The 19687-nt window shown below is 40.2% G+C and overlaps 1 protein-coding gene across 2 annotated transcripts in view; it reads left to right on the top strand.

Moving 5' to 3' along the window:
• COG5 (component of oligomeric golgi complex 5) overlaps nucleotides 1–19687 on the top strand; it is a 413551-nt gene that overhangs the window by 271149 nt on the left and 122715 nt on the right. For both annotated transcript variants that reach the window (XM_077264784.1, XM_077264785.1), the window contains exons 13-14: nucleotides 3184–3345; nucleotides 13533–13632. In XM_077264784.1, the coding sequence (XP_077120899.1) occupies nucleotides 3184–3345; nucleotides 13533–13632 (262 nt within the window). The remainder of the gene's footprint in view (nucleotides 1–3183; nucleotides 3346–13532; nucleotides 13633–19687) is intronic.

The raw sequence follows: 19687 nt of genomic DNA, 5'->3' as shown, positions 1-19687 counted from the left end.
ATAGATATCATTTACAGTAAACAGGTTTACAGTGACAGACTGGTACAGAGGGGAGAGGACCCTGTCCTTGCGGACTTACATTCTACAGGATTATTAACAGTATAATGGTGACCGCAAAAAAGTTCCATTTAATTTCTCTCTCCTCTGATGTGATCGCACATCAGAGGAGAGAGAAATAGGGCCCCTGATCCACCCCACCCCCCTGTACCTCTGTTGTCCCTGCCCTGTGATGAACCCGGGCTGCCGGCGTCTTCTTCCCGGAGAATATGTTGTGCGCACTCGAAGTGTTCCCGCTGAGATCTGCCGGTCGGCACCCGTCAACAATAGGAAATTTTTCTTATTGGTTCATTTTGATCACTGTGATAGACCCTATCACAGTGATCAAAATTAAAAAAAAAAAGTAAAGAAAACCCCCTTTTATCACCCCCTTAGTTAGGTAAAAATAGTGAAATAAAAAATATTTATTTATTTCCATTTTTCCATTAGGGTTAGATTTGGGCTAAAGTGAGTTGGTGAGCACCTACAATCCCCAGGTGCTTCACAGAAGTTTATAACGATGAGCCGTAAAATAAAAGAAATCAAAGAGAATTTTTTTCCCCCCACAAAAAAATGTTTTTAGCTCCAAATTTTACATTTTCATATGGTTAACAAGAGAAAATGGACCCCCAAATTTGTTGTGCAATTTCTCCTCAGTAAAGAGATACCCCATATGTGGTCGAAAACTGCTTTTGAGGCACAGTGTAAAGCTTGGAAGCCATATTGAAGTCCAGATGTAGCTGGACTGGTTGGACAGAGAGCTAGTTTGCTGACTCCATATACAGAGGTCCTAATTGCTAGAAAAGCAGAATCTCCCCCTCAAGTGACCCTATTTTGGAAACTGTTCCCCATTGGGAATTTATCTACAGTGTATTGACAATTTTGACTCCATGGGTGTTTTCCAGTAACAAGCAGTAGTGGATGTTGCTGAGTAAAAATTGCAAACTGCTGTTGTTTTGACCAGTACTCTGTAGTCCCAGTACGTTGTAGTACCTGGTACGTTGTAATGGCCAGCTCATACTTCTGGAGACACGCACCCGTAAATTAGGCAGGCTCTCATCGCTACAGAGATGCGAAACATATGGACGCTAAATGTGGTTTAGACACACTGGGGTCAGAAGGGAAGGGGGGCATTTGGATTTGGAAGTGCAGAATTTGCAGAATTTCTTTTGGGGGTGAGGAGCCATTTCGCTTTTCCTAAGCCTTTGTACTACCAGTAAAATTGAAGCCCTTTATATTTCCATTAACAGATGACGGGCCTGGGTGGAGACTTTTTTTTTTCGTGGATTGATTTGAAGCTTAACATTTAGCAGCACATTTATCTGGCCCTCTACGCTGAGCACTTACTTTGGGGTTTCCATCTAAATCTCTGAGTGACGTGACAAATGAAAACCCCAATGGATCCATTCACTATAATGAGGCAGCAGAGTTACTCTGGACTCTGTCTGGCCTCTGATCAGCGGTGTCCTTCTTTTCAGAAGTGCACAAAACTGTTGTCGACCACGCTTTTATGCGCCACTAAAAAGACTGACAACACCGGATCACAGGTCCTACGGTGTCTACAGTGCCTCCTTTTGCCTCATTATAGGGGATATTCTGCTGGGGGTTAAATCTGAATTGTGTATTTTAGAGATTTACATGGAAAACCTGGTGCAAACGCTCATTTAGGGCACTTGACATTTTTTGATCTCTTTATATTCCGATTTTTGGGAGGCATAATGAACAAAAACCAGCAACTCAAAAATTGTGCTTGTTTTTTTTTTTTTTTATGCTGTTCCACGTGTGGTAAAATTGATAAGGCAGCTTTATTCTTTGAGTCAGTACGATTACAGTGATACCTCATATATGTAATTTTTTATCTTTTGGTGCTTTTACACATAAAAACTTTTTCAGAAAAAGCAATTATTTTTGCATTGCTTTATTCTGAGAGCTATAACCTTTTTATTTTTCTGCTGACAGAGCTGTATGGTGGCTTGTATTTTGCGGGACAAGATGACGTTCTCCGCAGTTCTATTTTTGATTACATTGGTGTTTTTGATCACGTTTTATTGCACTTTTTGCTTGGTGGTATCACGATAAATTATAGCTTGTCTAATTTTTTATTTATTTTGTTTTACGATGTTAACTAGTGGGACAGTTTTATAGGTTGAGTCATTCCAGACTCGGTAATGCCAAATATATATATATTTTTTTCTACCCTGCAGGGCATCAGAGCTGCATCTGACAAGCAGGGAGAAGACACACAGGCCACCTTCCCTGAAGAACCCCGCTGCCATTTTGCGGCCTGGGGTCACCATGGAGACCATCAGCACAATACGATCACATCACATTGCGCTGATGGAAGCAGACAGTGAGTTCACTCCCTGTGCAATGCTCCACGATGTCACTGTCACTATTGACAGCTGCATCAGAGTGGTTAAACGTTCGCGATCAGTACTAGCACTCGCCACACCCACACTCGATCGTGGCTGTGCTCGCCGTGAGCCTGCACGATCGAGAATAAATTTATGTACAGTGGTTTGCGGGAACGCAGCTCTCACAGCGCCATATAAATACGTCATATGTCAGGAAGGGGTTAAACAGGCCGCAACACTCAAAGAAAAAAAGGACACTTCACCATATTTTGGCACAAGTTTCTCAGTGTGTGAGATGTAATGATACATCCCTGATCTGTTCTAACCTCTTGCATGAGTCAGTGCGGAGGGAGGGGCTGTGCAGCAGAATTTAGATGTGTCACTTTACAAACGTTTCTATCAGCTCTCCTGATTACTGAGTGTGTTTATGATCACACTTATTTCTGTTGTGCTGAGGCAACTTGTACTCACTCTATAGTGACATCAGAGCTGTCATTATGTGTGAATGATTACAAGTTATGCAAAACAGATGTGACACTGGCACATTTCTGGACAGAAAATGTGGGGGAGAGGGCCAGTACAGCAGAACTGACAGTGCTAGGAGGCTTTGTAAGGTGACACAGTTAAACTCCGCAGTGGAGTCCCTCCTTCCACACTGACTCATAAAGGAGGTTAGACCAGGAGATCAGAGCTATAGCATTACATCTCACATGCTGAGAAACTTGCTCTAAGGTGTTATAGGGGCATGTTTATTTTTACAGTTCATGACTAATGATATGTATTTCTTCTTTAGTCCAGAGAAAACTCTGAAAGACTCCCTGCAACCATATGAAGGTGCCTACCTGTCTAAATCCTTATCTAGGCTCTTTGACCCTATCAATCTGGTCTTCCCACCTGGAGGTCGGAATCCTCCTTCAGCTGATGAACTGGAGAGTATACTCAAAACTATAGCAAGGTATGTGGAATATCAGAAATATATACCCATGTTTGATCAAAACTGTGACGATATGTGTACATTTCTTAATTTTTAGCACATTTTATTTTATTTTTTTCCAAACCCACATTTTCTTGTGCACTGCTCTTTGCTCCCCTTTTTGGGAAAATACTTCATGACAGACATCTTCCATAGTCTTATCTGAAAGTGATATATGTTACAGCTATTTTTGTTATGTATATGTGGGACTACATAAACTCCATTCTTATGACCTAACATTAGCTGAAGGTAATTGTAGACCTCCTGTTACAATGTGACAATTCCACGCAACTTGATGATATATTCCTTTCCAAAGTGGCACTTATGAGTTTAGTGAAGATCTGATTCTAAGATTTCTTTTCTGGATACGTTGCTTGCCACCTGCTACATTATAAATGCTTGCACAAGGAGGCAGCAATATTTGCCTATATCAAGTTCTACTGAGCTGAAAACAGGACTTAAAAATGATAACAATAATATTGCTGGACACCGATGGTGGCTTCTGGAAGCCTGATGACCTGATGAAGTCCCCCATTGCTGCCATCTTGGTATTCCTGAGAAGGACAACTACAGGCTGAGCTTCATAGGAGACCAGGATTTTCACTATATACTGCAGTACTGTAGTATTGCAATATACTATAAGCAGTACCACAATATTTTTATGCCGAAGTGTACTAAAAACTAAAGTAAAATAATAACAAAAATGTTTAAAAAAATAAATAATTATTTTATATATATATATATATATATATATATATATATATATATATATATATATATATATATATAAATACTAGATGGTGGCCAGATTCTAACGCCGTGCTTAGCACAGCCACGTAGTATAAAGCACAGCCACATTGTATATAACACAGCCACGTAGTATATAACACAGACAGCCACGTAGCATATAGCACAGCCACGTAGTATGTAGCAGCCACGTAGTATGTAGCAGCCACATAGTATACAGCACAGCCCACGTAACACAAACAGCCACGTAGTATATAGCAGCCACATCGTATATAGCAGCCACATAGTATATAACACAGCCCACGTAATATACAGCACAGCCCACGCAGTATATAACACAGGCACGTAGTATATAACACAGCCAACGCAGTATATAACATTGCCCACAGAGTATATAGCAGCCAGGCAGTATATAACACAGCCCACATAATATATAGCACAGCCCACGTAGTATATAACACAGCCCACTTAGTATATAACACAGGCCACGCAGTATATAACACAGCTCACGTAGTATATAACACAGCCCATGCAGTATATAACACAGCCCACGCAGTATATAACACAGCCCACGCAGTATACAACACAGCCCACGCAGTATACAACACAGCCCACGCAGTATACAACACAGCCCACGCAGTATATAACACAGCCCACGCAGTATATAACACAGCCCACGCAGTATATAACACAGCCCACGCAGTATATAACACAGCCCACGCAGTATATAACACAGCCCACGCAGTGTGGGCACCATATCCCTGTTAAAAAAAATAAAATAAAAAATAGTTATGTACTCACCCTCCGGCGTCTACCGAAGAGACCGCTAAGTCATCTGGGTAATTTCGCAATGCATCACTGGGAATGGAAGCTGGCGGCAGCATCTCGCGCATCGGTGGACAGCGGAAGGTGAGAATAGCACAATTTTTTATTTTTTTAAATTATTTTTTACGTCATATCTTTTTACTATTGATGCTGCATAGGCAGCATCAATAGTAAAAAGTTGGTCCGGGATGGAGTGACACACTGGCACTGACTTGAGGAGAGTAGGGAGGGGCCAATTCGCTGCCAGACTAAGCATGGCCACGACCAATCAGCAACGCGGGATTTCCGTTACAGACAGACAGACGGAAGTACCCCTTAGACGATTATATAGAAAGATATACAGGTCCTTCTCAAAAAATTAGCATATAGTGTTAAATTTCATTATTTACCATAATGTAATGATTACAATTAAACTTTCATATATTATAGATTCATTATCCACCAACTGAAATTTGTCAGGTCTTTTATTGTTTTAATACTGATGATTTTGGCCTACAACTCCTGATAACCCCAAAAACCTGTCTCAATAAATTAGCATATCAAGAAAAGGTTCTCTAAACGACCTATTACCCTAATCTTCTGAATCAACTAATTAACTCTAAACACATGCAAAAGATACCTGAGGCTTTTAAAAACTCCCTGCCTGGTTCATTACTCAAAACCCCCATCATGGGTAAGACTAGCGACCTGACAGATGTCAAGAAGGCCATCATTGACACCCTCAAGCAAGAGGGTAAGACCCAGAAAGAAATTTCTCAACAAATAGGCTGTTCCCAGAGTGCTGTATCAAGGCACCTCAATGGTAAGTCTGTTGGAAGGAAACAATGTGGCAGAAAACGCTGTACAACGAGAAGAGGTGACCGGACCCTGAGGAAGATTGTGGAGAAGGACCGATTCCAGACCTTGGGGAACCTGAGGAAGCAGTGGACTGAGTCTGGTGTGGAAACATCCAGAGCCACCGTGCACAGGCGTGTGCAGGAAATGGGCTACAGGTGCCGCATTCCCCAGGTAAAGCCACTTTTGAACCATAAACAGCGGCAGAAGCGCCTGACCTGGGATACAGAGAAGCAGCACTGGACTGTTGCTAAGTGGTCCCAAGTACTTTTTTCTGATGAAAGCAAATTTTGCATGTCATTCAGAAATCAAGGTGCCAGAGTCTGGAGGAAGACTGGGGAGAAGGAAATGCCAAAATGCCTGAAGTCCAGTGTCAAGTACCCAGTCAGTGATGGTGTGGGGTGCCATGTCAGCTGCTGGTGTTGGTCCACTGTGTTTCATCAAGGGCAGGGTCAATGCAGCTAGCGATCAGGAGATTTTGGAGCACTTCATGCTTTCTGGCACCTGCTCACAGTGCCAAAACCACTGGTAAATGGTTTACTGACCATGGTATTACTGTGCTCAATTGGCCTGCCAACTCTCCTGACCTGAACCCCATAGAGAATCTGTGGGATATTGTGAAGAGAAAGTTGAGAGACGCAAGACCCAACACTCTGGATGAGCTTAAGGCCGCTATTGAAGCATCCTGGGCCTCCATAACATCTCAGCAGTGTCACAGGCTGATTGCCTCCATGCCACGCCGCATTGAAGCAGTCATTTCTGCCAAAGGATTCCCGACCAAGTATTGAGTGCATAACTGAACATTATTATTTGATGTTTTTTTTGTTTGTTATTAAAAAACACTTTTATTTGATTGGACGGTGGAAATATGCTAATTTATTGAGACAGGTTTTTTGGGTTATCAGGAGTTGTAGGCCAAAATCATCAGTATTAAAACAATAAAAGACCTGACAAATTTCAGTTGGTGGATAATGAATCTATAATATATGAAAGTTTAATTGTAATCATTACATTATGGTAAATAATGAAATTTAACACTATATGCTAATTTTTTGAGAAGGACCTGTATATATATATATATATATATATATATATATATATATATATATATATATATATATATATATATATATATATATATATATGTATATATATATATATATATATATATATATGTATGTATATATGTATATATATATATATATATATATATATATATATATATATATATATGTATATATATTCAAATCATCCCTTTTTCCTCCTCTTAAAAGTAATGAAAACAGAAACATAAAACATATTTCATATTGTTGCCTCTACAATAGTCTGGTCTTTCAAAGCATAAAAGTTATTAACTAATAAGATAAAAGCTGTTACAAGAATAAAATCAAAACAGAATTGTATTTTTCTCACCATTACGCCCCACTTGAATGTTTATTTCACTGCTTTCCTGTACATTATATGTTAAAGGGAATGGTGTTATTTAAAACAATTCCTCCTACAAGAAAAATCGATAAAAAAAAAATTTATGGGAAAACTAAAAATTTTTTTTAGCTCTTAGAAGAAGAGGGAAGGTGCAAAAAATGAGAAATAGCTGTGACATTAAAGGGGTTGTACAAAAATAAAATAATACAGGTGCTGTAACCCCTTAAAGGGGTTTTCCCAGAAAGTGTATCTTAATTAATAGATCTTGGAATAGGAATAATTTCCACAATTGTATGTGATTAAAAAAAAAAGATCCTGTGCGGAGATAATCTTATAAATGTGCCCCTGCTGTGTACTGTGTAATGGCTGTGTCTGACTGAAAGTATACAGACAGGACGGCAGGGCATCACAGCTGATTTTTTTCTGTGAGATGAAAAAACAGGTTAAAAACAAGCAGCAAATGACTTATCTCAAATAAAGCATCAGATGTGACCCCCTGCTGTAATGTCTGTATACTTTTGCGTCCTCCGCTGCCCAGGAGCTGTGGTATAATCAGACCATGTCCCTCTATGGTCAGACACGGCCATTACACAGTACACAGCAGGGGCACATTTATAAGATTATCTCAGCACAGGAACATTTTATTTAATCTCATCCAATGATGGAAATTATTATTATTCCAAGATCTATTGATTAAAATGTACTTGATTCTTGGGAAATGGCAGTTTAAATTCACAGTTAGTTCGTTCTTAAAATAGCATCACTATATGCGGCAGATTTAGCACATAGCGGTGTGTAAGTGCCATAGCTTTGAATTAGGCCAAATTCATACAACCGGGATTGTAACCGACAGCACCAAGATCAATCACGAATCCATATACCGTCTGCTGACAGCACTGACCTATTAATTCAACTGTATTAAACTTTGTCACTTTTTTTGGTGTGTCAAAGGTTCATAGAGTAAAACTTGTCCATGTGACATACTTTAAAAACACAAATTGTCCCCATGCGTGAAAATCAAACTTTTGAGGAGAACCCAGAATGCAGTTAAAGGGATGATCCGAAGTCCGAGCATCACTGATGATGCTTCATTTCAGGGAGGGGCATAAGGTGCAGCAGTGGCCGCAGCCTCTGTCCCCTGATGGAGCTTTGAGTATCCCAGCATACACTACTATTTTCAAATGAAGTATCATCAAAAGGGAAGGGGAAAAAAGCAGAGAGTGTAGTTAGGGAAGGGAAGTGAATTTTTAATTCAAGTATATTTGACAATAGTTTAGATTATGGCACTAAACAGATAGGGATTTAGGATGAATATTAATTTGGACTTCGGACCACCCCTTTTAAGACCTCATTCACCAGGCCAGATTTCTCTTGTGTGCTATCAAGGGCTTTTTTTGTTTTACAGATAGAATATATTGTGTTTATGTGCTTACACTAAAGATCTAGTTAATACCTGGATCCCTAGCGTCCTGTAATGGTCTCTAAACTGTACAGCAGACAAGTATATGGTAATAATGGAGCAGACACCACAAACCCATTGTAATAAATCCAACCTCATACTGTATGTTGCTAGTAAGACCAGTGGTTTAGCATATGAATCCATGTGAGGAGACCTAGAATTCTAACACTAGTGCCTGTGACAGGCTGCACCCTCCATCTATTGACAAAATCAGGAGAAAAAAGGAACATTCAAAATTGGCGTAAAAATGTACAAAAGTTTATTGAAAGAACTAGAAACACACATACAAACACATACATAAAATAAGGACACCAAAAGCTATACTCCTTAAAGCACACAATACCATGGATCATCGTATACCATTGAAGAGATCATATAAAGGATAAGAGGGTATGCCATATCCGGAATCCACACATGGATCTATGTGCAAGTGCTAATCATTGTAATGCATCTATGATCCTAGGCTCGGAACAGGCTAAGGGAAACACCACCATTCCACAATGTCCATAGCATGCAACCCAGCGTAAAGATATAGTGATGCAAATACCCTATAGACCCCCTTACCGATGTGCAGGAGATAGACTTAGTTGGTGTTACCCAATTTTGAATGTTCCTTTTTTCTCCTGATTTTGTCTGAGTATTATTTGGAGCAGTATAGGGAGTTTCCAGGACATGGTTCCTGTACTCTTTGCAATATGAGTCTGGGTTTATATATATTGACCCTCAATCTATTGCAGGCTTTAAACACCCTATTTTTTGCGGAACATCAATATGCAAGAAAAAAATTTAAAAAGCGGTGACATATACAAGTTTGGTCCGATTCATCCATTATTCATGCATGCAAATCATACATTTCAATGAATGGTAATGTGAAAGGACCGCATACAGATATAATCCGTGTTGGATCTGTGTGCTGTACTTTACAAACTTTGATATGTGAATTTAGACTAAAAATTCTGGTTTTGATTTTCATTAAATCAATTGTATTATCAGATTTCACACTACAAGCTACATGCTTTACTGCAAAGAACAATTCGACTTGATGAGGCTGGTGTACTTGCTTTGAACACCCATGTGATAACGACTGTATAATCCTGAGATATAAATGTGTCTTATGAGCCATCTACAGTAGTTTGTATTGGAAAAGATTCCCTTTAAGGCCATGTATAGGATATAAGCCTTGTACAGCTAGGTCTACATGTATACCCTATGCATTAAAATGCAGGTGCACCGCTTACTGGCACACGCACGTATTATTTTATGCCATGCGAACTGTCCATGTTGTTTAGCTTGCAAGCGTTTTGGGTAATCCCTGGCTGAAAACTACTACTTACTGTGCTAAATCCAAAATAGAGAGAACGATGGATTATAGTAAATATCTTACAGACAAATTTGAGCTAAAGCCCGTAAACCTCAAAAAAAAATCTGTTATTTGCACTCTTGAATTCACTAATAGAAAACTGAGAGTCAGTACATGACATTACAAGGCAGAGAATGGTTTATTCTAATTTTTTTTTCTGCATTCTTCATAAAATGCAAACAATCATCGTTGGGTAGACATAGAGAAACCCACCATATAATTCTGTATTTTTAAGGTTGCTTCTTCCATTACTGATTCATTCTGGGATTTTTCTTTGAAAACTAGTATAAATAATATAAATAATATAGAATAATATAATAAGTAATTTGATCATATAGTATAAATAATACTAGAGCATTATGTGTATGTCAGCGTATGGTATACTGAATGTGTATACACAGTATTGTAAAAAAAAAAAATTAGGTGCATGTGGAAAAATGCTGCAAAGTATTTTTTCTTTATTTTGCTCACTTATATAGTGCTTTCATATTCTGTGGCACTTTATAGTCATTAAAATCCTTGTCCCCATTGGAGCTCACAATCTAGATTCTTTGTATGTCTTTGGAGGAAACCAGAGAACCCGGAGGAAATGGCGCAAACACCGCAAGACCATACAAACTCCTTACAAATGTTGTCCTTGGTGGGGTTTGAACACAGGTCCCCAGCGCTGCTAGGCTGCACTGCTAACCACTGATCCTCCGTGGTGCCCTGTAAAAATAGTGTAAAAATTGAACTGTTAATAGTTTATTTTAGCAGTTAACAAAATGAAAAGTGAAACCTAAATCCAATCAATATTTGGTGTGACTACTGTTTGTCTTTAAAACAGCGTCAACGCTTCAATCCCCCTAGGTATGCATGTACAACGTTTTTGAATGAACCGGTCACAGCCAAAGTTGCAAATATCTTTGAGAACTAACCACAGATCTTCTCTGGTTGTAGGTTTGCACAAATCATTTTGTCTTCATGTAATACACACAAATTCGATGATGTTTAGGAAACCCATACAAACACGGAGAGAACATATAAACTTCTTGAACATAGAACACGTATAAGTAGTTGAAAGACACTTTTACATTTAATTTGAAGAAATTATCTACCGTAATTTAAAAAAAACTATGGCAGGAACGGATCTGAAAGAAATTGTGACAGTATTAACAAAAGGCTGGTAAAGTAAGTGATACTAATGAAAAGTCACCTTCCTACTGTTTTTCAACTAAGTCACATGCCTGTGTATAAAAATGGCATGTTAGAGAGGCAGAGTCTCTCGGAAGCAAAGATGGTCAGAGGTTCACCAATCTGAGAAGAACTGTGTCTAAAAATTGTGGAACAATGTCAGAAAAATATTCCTCAATATAAAATTGCAAAGACATTGAATATCCCTGCATCCACAATAAGTAATATGATCAAAAGATTCAAAGATTCTGGAGAAAACATGCAGAAAGGGCCAAAGGGACAAGGCCTGCAGTCAATATTAAATGCTCGTAATCTAAGGGCCCTCAGGCAGCCCTGCATTAATTACACACATAATTTGATCACTGTATGGGCTCAGGAATACTTTCTGAAACAATTGCCTGTGAACACAGTTTGCTGTACAATTTACAAATGAAAGTTAAAACTGTTTTGCAAAGAAGCCATATATCATCACAATCCAAAAACGCTGCCATCTTCTCTTCGCCAATGCCCATTTAAAATGAACTGAGGTAAAATAGAAAACTATTCTGTGGTCAGATCAATCAAAGCTTGAAATCCTTTATGGAAACCACAAACACCGTGTCTTGCGGAGTCAGACTTATGTTATGAGCACAGTTGAAAAGCCTTCATCTCTGATGATATAGAGTTACATAAGTGCCTAAGGCCTGGGCATCTTACACTTTTTGAAAGACACTATCAATGCTGAGCATTAGGCCACGTTAACACTATTAGTATTTGGTCAGTATTTAACATCAGTATTTGTAAGCCTAAACCAAGGGTTTGTTCCACTCCTAGTTTTGGCTTTCAAATACTTATGTAAAATACTGACCGAAAAATGAAACCCTTGATATTTCAATTTTTCTTTTTTAATACATTTGCAAAAATTTGTACATTTCTGTTTTTTTTTTCAGTCAAGATGGAGTGCAAGAGTGTACATTAATGAGAAAAAAATGAACTTTTTTTGAATTTACCAAATGGCTGCAATGAAACAAAGAGTGGAAAATTAAAGGAGTCTGAATACTTTCCTTACTGTAAATATACACTGCTCAAAAAAAATAAAGGAAACACTTAAAGAGAGTATAACTCCAAGTAAATCAAACTTCTGTGAAATCAAACTGTCCACTTAGGAAGCAACACTGTTTGACAATTAATTTCACATGCTGTTGTGCAAATGGAATAGACAACAGATGGAAATTATTGGCAATTATCAAGTCACACTCAATAAAGGAGTGGTTCTGCGGGGACCATAGACCACATCTCAGTACCAATGCTTTCTGGCTGATGTTTTGGTCACGTTTGAATGTTGGTTGTGCTTTCACACTCGTGGTAGCAAGAGACAGACTCTACAACCCACACAAGTGGCTCAGGTAGTGCAGCTCCTCCAGGATGGCACATCAATGCGAGCTGTGGCAAGAAGGTTTGCTGTGTCTGTCAGCGTAGTGTCCAGAGGCTGGAGGCACTATCAGGAGACAGGCCAGTACACCAGGAGACGTGGAGGGGGCCTTAGGAGGGCAACAACGCAGCAGCAGGACCGCTACCTTAGCCTTTGTGCAAGGAAGAACAGGAGGAGCACTGCCAGAGCCCTGCAAAATGACCTCCAGCAGGACACAAAAGTGCATGTGTCTGCACAAATGGTTTGAAACCGACTCCATGAGGATGGTCTGAGTGCCCAACGTCCATAGATGGGAGTTGTGCTCACAGCCCAACACCATGCAGGACGCTTGGCATTTGCCACAGAAAACCAGGATTGGCAAATTCGCCACTGGCGCCCTGTGCTCTTCACAGATGAAAGCAGGTTCACACTGAGCACATGTGACAGACGTGACAGAGTCTGGAGACACTGGGGAGAGCGATGTCCACAGATGGGGGTCATCCTGGTCTCATCACTCCAGAGTATAGAGCAAGTTACAGCTCCAAGATGCCACCCATTGATCTGATTTTCATCAAGGTTTTTCTCACATTTATATGGAATCTTTTGGAAGAAAATATTACATTAGTTGCAATATTGTGGAGATAGACCCACCTAAAAGTATTGCTCCGTGCGTGTGCTGCCACACATATACAAGCCTGTTGAATGTTTCGAATTCCGCCTCCACCATAATGGGTTTTGTTGAGCTGTTTTTTGAATACACCCTATTGCATGGTTGCATGTAATCTATCTATGCAGTTTAACATTGGACTTGTTGGCAACAAAAACTGTTGAAGATGGTGAAGTTATCCACTAAGACCAGCTTCTGTTCAGTATTGTTAAAGTTAGTTTGAAACATTTGAAAGATAATTTTCTAAAAAACTAAAGGGTTTTTTTTTTATCTCTTGGTAACTTTACAGTGAAATGAATGTGGCTGCGGTGGACCCAAACCTGTGCAGTGCTGTCTCCAAAAATGTTGCAAAGACCATACAGCTTTTTGGTGTCAAGTCTGAACAGCTTGTAAGTAATTTTACTTTATAATTCTGAGTTATGGATTGGCTAATGAACACTTCACGGTTTTCTGTAATTTGGTTGGTAAATTTGCAGAAATGCATAATCCTATATATAAAATGTTGTCGGTTCTATTCTTCCCTTTTTTGTGCCACCTCATTGTTCTTATGCCTCCCCAAGCTGCCTGATCCTCTGATAACACTTCTTACAGTTCTTTCAAGAGCAGGAGGTGTCCACTATGCTGGCTAGCTCCAACTTCCCTTCTCTTAAAGGGGTTGTCCGGTCCAAACCGATAAGTCTGCAGTCTCTGTATGTGTGTGACTACAGACTTCTGAATCCACCAGGACATGCACTGTGTGCTGCAGGGATTCGCCGGTTTCAGATCCGGGGACCAGAGCGTATGTATGCATTTATACATATTCCTAGGTAGTGGACATGAGCGACTTGAGGGTGTTGCCTCGCTCCATACATATGCAGCATGCTGCGTATGGCTGCCTAAAGCGGCCGAGACTCACCAATGAAAGTCAATGAACGTGAGAAAAAATTGCACAGCACACTGACTATTTGTGTGGCATCCCATATTTAGGCACCCATATCACAGGAAAACCGACATTTCAGCAGCCAAGTACAGTAAATTCACAGCAGGAACAGTCAGAATAGGATAGATAGATAGATAGATAGATATATAGATAGAATAAAACAATAAAAAATGGCGTGGGGTCCCCCATATTTTTAACATCCAGCAACGGCTAGGCAGACAGCTGCGGGCTGATATTGATAGCATAGGAAGGGGCCATGAATATTTGCCAGAATAAGAATATCAGCTCGCAGCCGCTTCAGGAATGGTAATTAAAGTTAAATGTACAGGAACAAAGAGCCTGTAAGTCAAGCGATGCAAAATCTGTCATGAACTGTAATTGAGAAAATGATTTTTAGCCAAAAATACATGTATTTCAGTGAAAATAAAATGTCCCCAAAGGTAACATTTAATGGAGAAGTACAAATTGATACAACTTGTCACAAAGAGCTGTCAAAGGTGCAAAATAACAAAAGGAGCAATTCTCACTAAACGGATCACCTACTAGTTACTTGCCAATGCTTCCCTGACACCACCTCTGGTCTCTTCATCGAGCTCCGTCTATGCCAACTGCTGCAGCCAATTACTTGCCACAGCAGTGACCTCAGTGGTGCAAAAAATGACTTCTACAGCCATTGGCTAGCTGCAGCACCCATATATCATACTGACCCTGGTGTTAGACCAGGAAATCTTCATCATGGGCTTGATAAGGTTACTCTGTTGCTGTTTCAGACAATTGGCAGATTTTTAAATCTATGGGTTTGAACGGTCCATTTATAATATTACTTGGAAGTCTACATTTTTCCATTTTCCTTGAGATCCAGGATATACAGTGCCTTGTGAAAGTATTCTGCCCCCTGGAAATTTTCAACCTTTTCCCACATATCATGCTTAAAAAATAAAGATACCAAATGTAAATTTTTGGTGAAGAATCAAGTTCGACTTAATAGTTAATATCGGACCTCAATAATAATATATATCTATATCTAATAATATCTATAATTTTTGGAGGGAAACTTACTCCTTTTCACAACTAATGAAAACAACCTTGGTATTTCAGCATCATAAGACAGGTACAATTAACTGGTCATTAGATTTCAGAATACAAACTGCATACAGTACTAAATACAGTGCCTTGCAAAAGTATTCGTCCCCCTGGAACTTTTCAACTTTTCCCCACATATCATGCTTCAAACATAAAGATACCAAATGTAAATTTCTGGTGAAGAATCAACAACAAGTGGAACACAATTGTGAAGTTGAACGAAATGTATTGGATATTTAAAATTTTTGTGGAAATTCAAAAACTGAAAAGTGGGGTGTGCAATATTATTCGGCCTCCCTAACTTAATACTTTATTGCTCCACCTTTTGCTGCGATTACAGCTGCAAGTCGCTTAAGGTATGTGTCTATCAGTTTTGTACATCGAGAGTCTGAAATTCTTGCCCATTCTTCCTTGGCAAACAGCTCGAGCTCAGTGAGGTTTGATGGAGATCGTTTGTGAACAGCAGTTTTCAGCTCTTTCCACAGATTCTCGATTGGATTGAGGGCTGGACTTTGACTTGGCCATTCTAACACCTGGATACATTTATTTGAGAACCATTCCATTGTAGATTTTGCTTTATGTTTGGGATCATTGTCTTGTTAGAAGACAAATCTCCGTCCCAGTCTCAGGTCTTTAGCAGACTCCAACAGGTTTTGTTCAAGAATGGTTCTGTATTTGGCTCCATCCATCTTCCCATCAGTTTTAACCATCTTTCCTCTCCCTGCTGAAGAAAATCAGGCCCAAACCATGATGCAGTCACCACCATGTTTGACAGTGGGGATGGTGTGTTCAGGGTGGTGAGCTGTGTTGCCTTTACGCCAAACATATCGTTTGGCATTGTTGCCAAAAAGTTCGATTTTGGTTTCATCTGACCAGAGCACCTTCTTCCACATGTTTGGTTTGTCTCCCAGGTGGCTTGTTGCAAACTTTAAACAACACTTTTTATAGATATCTTTGAGAAATGGCTATCTTCTTGCCACTCTTCCATAAAGGCCAGATTTGTGCAGTGTACGACTGATTGTTGTCCTATAGACAGACTGTCCCACCTCAGTTGTGGATCTCTGCAGTTCATCCAGAGTGATCATGGGCCTCTTGGCTGCATCTCTGATCCGTCTTCTCCTTGTTTGAGATGAAAGTTTAGAGGGACGGCCGGGTCTTGGTAGATTTGCAGTGGTATGATACTCCTTCCATTTTAATATGATCGCTTGCACAGTGCTCCTTGGGATGTTTAAAGTTTTGGAAATCATTTTGTATCCAAATCCGGCCTTAAACTTCTCCACAACAGTTTTCCGGACCTGCCTGTTGTGGTCCTTGGTCTTCATGACACTCTCTGTGCTTCAAAAAAAAACCTGAGACTATCACAGCAGGTGCATTTATACAGAGACTTGATTACACACAGGTGGATTATATTTATCATCATTAGGCATTTAGGACAACATTGGATCATTCAGAGATCCACAATGAACTTCTGGAGTGAGTTTGCTGCACTGAAAGTAAAGAGGACGAATAATATTGCACGCCCCACTTTTCAGTTTCTGAATTTCCACAAAAATTTAAAATAACCAATAAATTTCATTCAACTTCACAATTGTGTTCCCCTTGTTGTTGAGTCTTCACCAAAAAATTTACATTTGGTATCTTTATGTTTGAAGCATGATATGTGGGAAAAGGTTGAAAAGTTCCAGGGGGCCGAATACTTTCGCAAATCACTGTATGTCATGATTTTTTTTCCATCAGTCTGTTTCATATACTATTTTTAATTTTATTTTTATGCTGATGCCAAAAAAATTATGATATTAAAAAGATTGTTAAATAACAAAAATGGGCTTTTAGAAAGAGGAAAATGTTATGGATCTTATGGGTATAATTAAAATTACGAGAAAGCAAATGGGTCAGGGCCGTCTCCAGGTTTTTGTGGGCCCCTGGCAAAAGAGTCTGTGAGCCCCTTTAACACATGCCACAATTCATAATGCACAGATACTGCAGAGAAATATAGGGATAGTACAATGCCAAAGATTTCACTTCTTAGATTACATGAGTGATATCTATTGTGCATTCTACAATAGTTCATAAATCAGACAGTATAGTCCTCCATACAGTATTATGGACACCACATAGTCTTCCATACAGAATTATGGGCACTACATAGTGCTCCATACAGTATTCTGGGCTCCACATAGTTCTCCATACAGAATGACATGCCCCATATATTGCTCCAAACAGTATAATGAGCTCCATATGTTGCTCTATACAGCATTATGGGCACCACATAGTCCTCCATACAGATTAATGAGCCCCATATATTGCTCCATACAGTATTATGGGCATTACATAGCACTCCATACAAAATAATGAGCCCCATATATTGCTCCATATAGTATTATGGGCACCACATAGTGCTCCATACAGAATGAGCCCCATATATTGCCCCATACAGTATTATGGGCATCACATAGTGGTCCATACAGAATAATAAGCCCCACATGTTGCTCCATACAGTATTATGGGTACCACATAGTGCTCCATACAGAATAATGAGCCCCATATATTGCTTCATACTGAATAATGGACCCCATATAATGCTCCATACAGGATAGTAAGCCCCTTATATTGCTCCATACAGAATAATGGACTCCATATAATGCTACTTACATTATAATGAGTTAAAACCACAGACGCACCGAAAATTGCTCCAATAAAAATATATAAAAATAATATAGAGTATGTGTAAAAATACAGATTCAATAATCCGATGCTCTGTGAAAGAAGTGGATACCACCAAACCAGGAGAAACAACCCAAACAACCAATCTATGGATTACCAGGGAAGCACCACACAGGAATCTACTATATAACTGTCTAAGGGTCACTTCCATCTGTGTGTCACGGATATTCATTGGTCGCGGCCTCTGTCTGTCATGGAATCCAAGTCGCTGATTGGTTTCGCCAGCTGCCTGTCATGGCTGCCGCGACCAATCAGCGACGGCCACAGTCCGATTAGTCCCTCCCTACTCCCCTGCAGTCAGTGCCCGCTCCATACTCCCCGCAGTCACCGCTCACACCGGGTTAATGCCAGCGGTAACGGACTTCGTTATGCCGCGGGTAACTCACTCCGTTACCGCCGCTATTAACCCTGTGTGACCAAGTTTTTACTATTGATGCTCCCTATGCAGCGTCAATAGTAAAAAAAATCTAATGTTAAAAATAATAAAAAAATAAAAAATCATTATATACTCACCTTCCGCCGGCAGGTTTCGGTGGCAAGGATGGTTTGCGCGAAGGACCTGCCATGACGTTACGGTCATGTGGCTGCGACGTCATCACAGGCCCTGCGCGCCTGCGCAAGAAGGACCTGCCATGACGTCACGGTCATGTGACCGCGAAGTCATCACAGGCCCTGCGCGAGAAGGACCTGCCATGACGTCACGGTCATGTGACCGTGACGTCATGGCAGGTCCTTCTCGCGCAGGCGCGAAGAAGCTGCGGTACCATGGGACAGGCAGGGACAGCATTAGGAGCAGGTGAGTATTTCATATTCACCTGTCCGCGTTCCATTCGCCGGGCGACGCTCCGTCTTCCCGTCCTCTTGCAGTGACTGTGCAGGTCAGAAGGCGCGATGACGTATTAGTGTGCGCGCCGCCCTCTGCCTGAACAGTCAGTGCGGAGAGACGGGATGCTGAGGAGCAGTAACGAGAGGTGAGTATGTGATTTTTTTTTTATTTATAGCAGCAGCAGCATTACATGTGGCACAATGCTGTATGGAGCGTCTATGGGGCCATAAAGAACTGCATGGAACATTATATGGGGCATCTATGGGGCCATAATGAACTGCATGGAGCATTATGTGGGACATCTATGAGGCCATAACTGCATGGAGCATTATGTGGGACATCTATGAGGCCATAACTGCATGGAGCATTATATGGGGCATCTATGGGGCCATAAGTGCATGGAGCATTATATGGGGCATCTATGAGGCCATAACTGCATGGAGCATTATATGGAGCATCTATGGGGCCATAAGTGCATGGAGCATTATGTGGGACATCTATGAGGCCATAACTGCATGGAGCATTATATGGAGCATCTATGGGGCCATAAGTGCATGGAGCATTATATGGGGCATCTATGGGGCCATAACTGCATGGAGCATTATACTACGTGACTGGGCAAAATACTACGTGACTGGGCAATATACTACGTGACTGGGCAATATAATACGTGGACATGCATATTCTAGAATACCCGATGCGTTAGAATCGGGCCACCATCTAGTAGATTATAAAATGCCTTTATTAAATATTAATGGCAAGGTAAAAGAAACAAACATCTGTGCGCATAGCAGGACTAGGAAACAACGCATATAGTTGCTTCACAACTTAGGTAGTAATGGCCGACCCAATTTGTATATAAATAAATCCCTCAAGAGTGAAAAGTAATGTG

This window comes from Ranitomeya variabilis, chromosome 5 (assembly GCF_051348905.1).
Source record: "Ranitomeya variabilis isolate aRanVar5 chromosome 5, aRanVar5.hap1, whole genome shotgun sequence".
Lineage (NCBI taxonomy): Eukaryota > Metazoa > Chordata > Amphibia > Anura > Dendrobatidae > Ranitomeya > Ranitomeya variabilis.
This window is presented reverse-complemented; position numbering and strand designations above follow the sequence as displayed.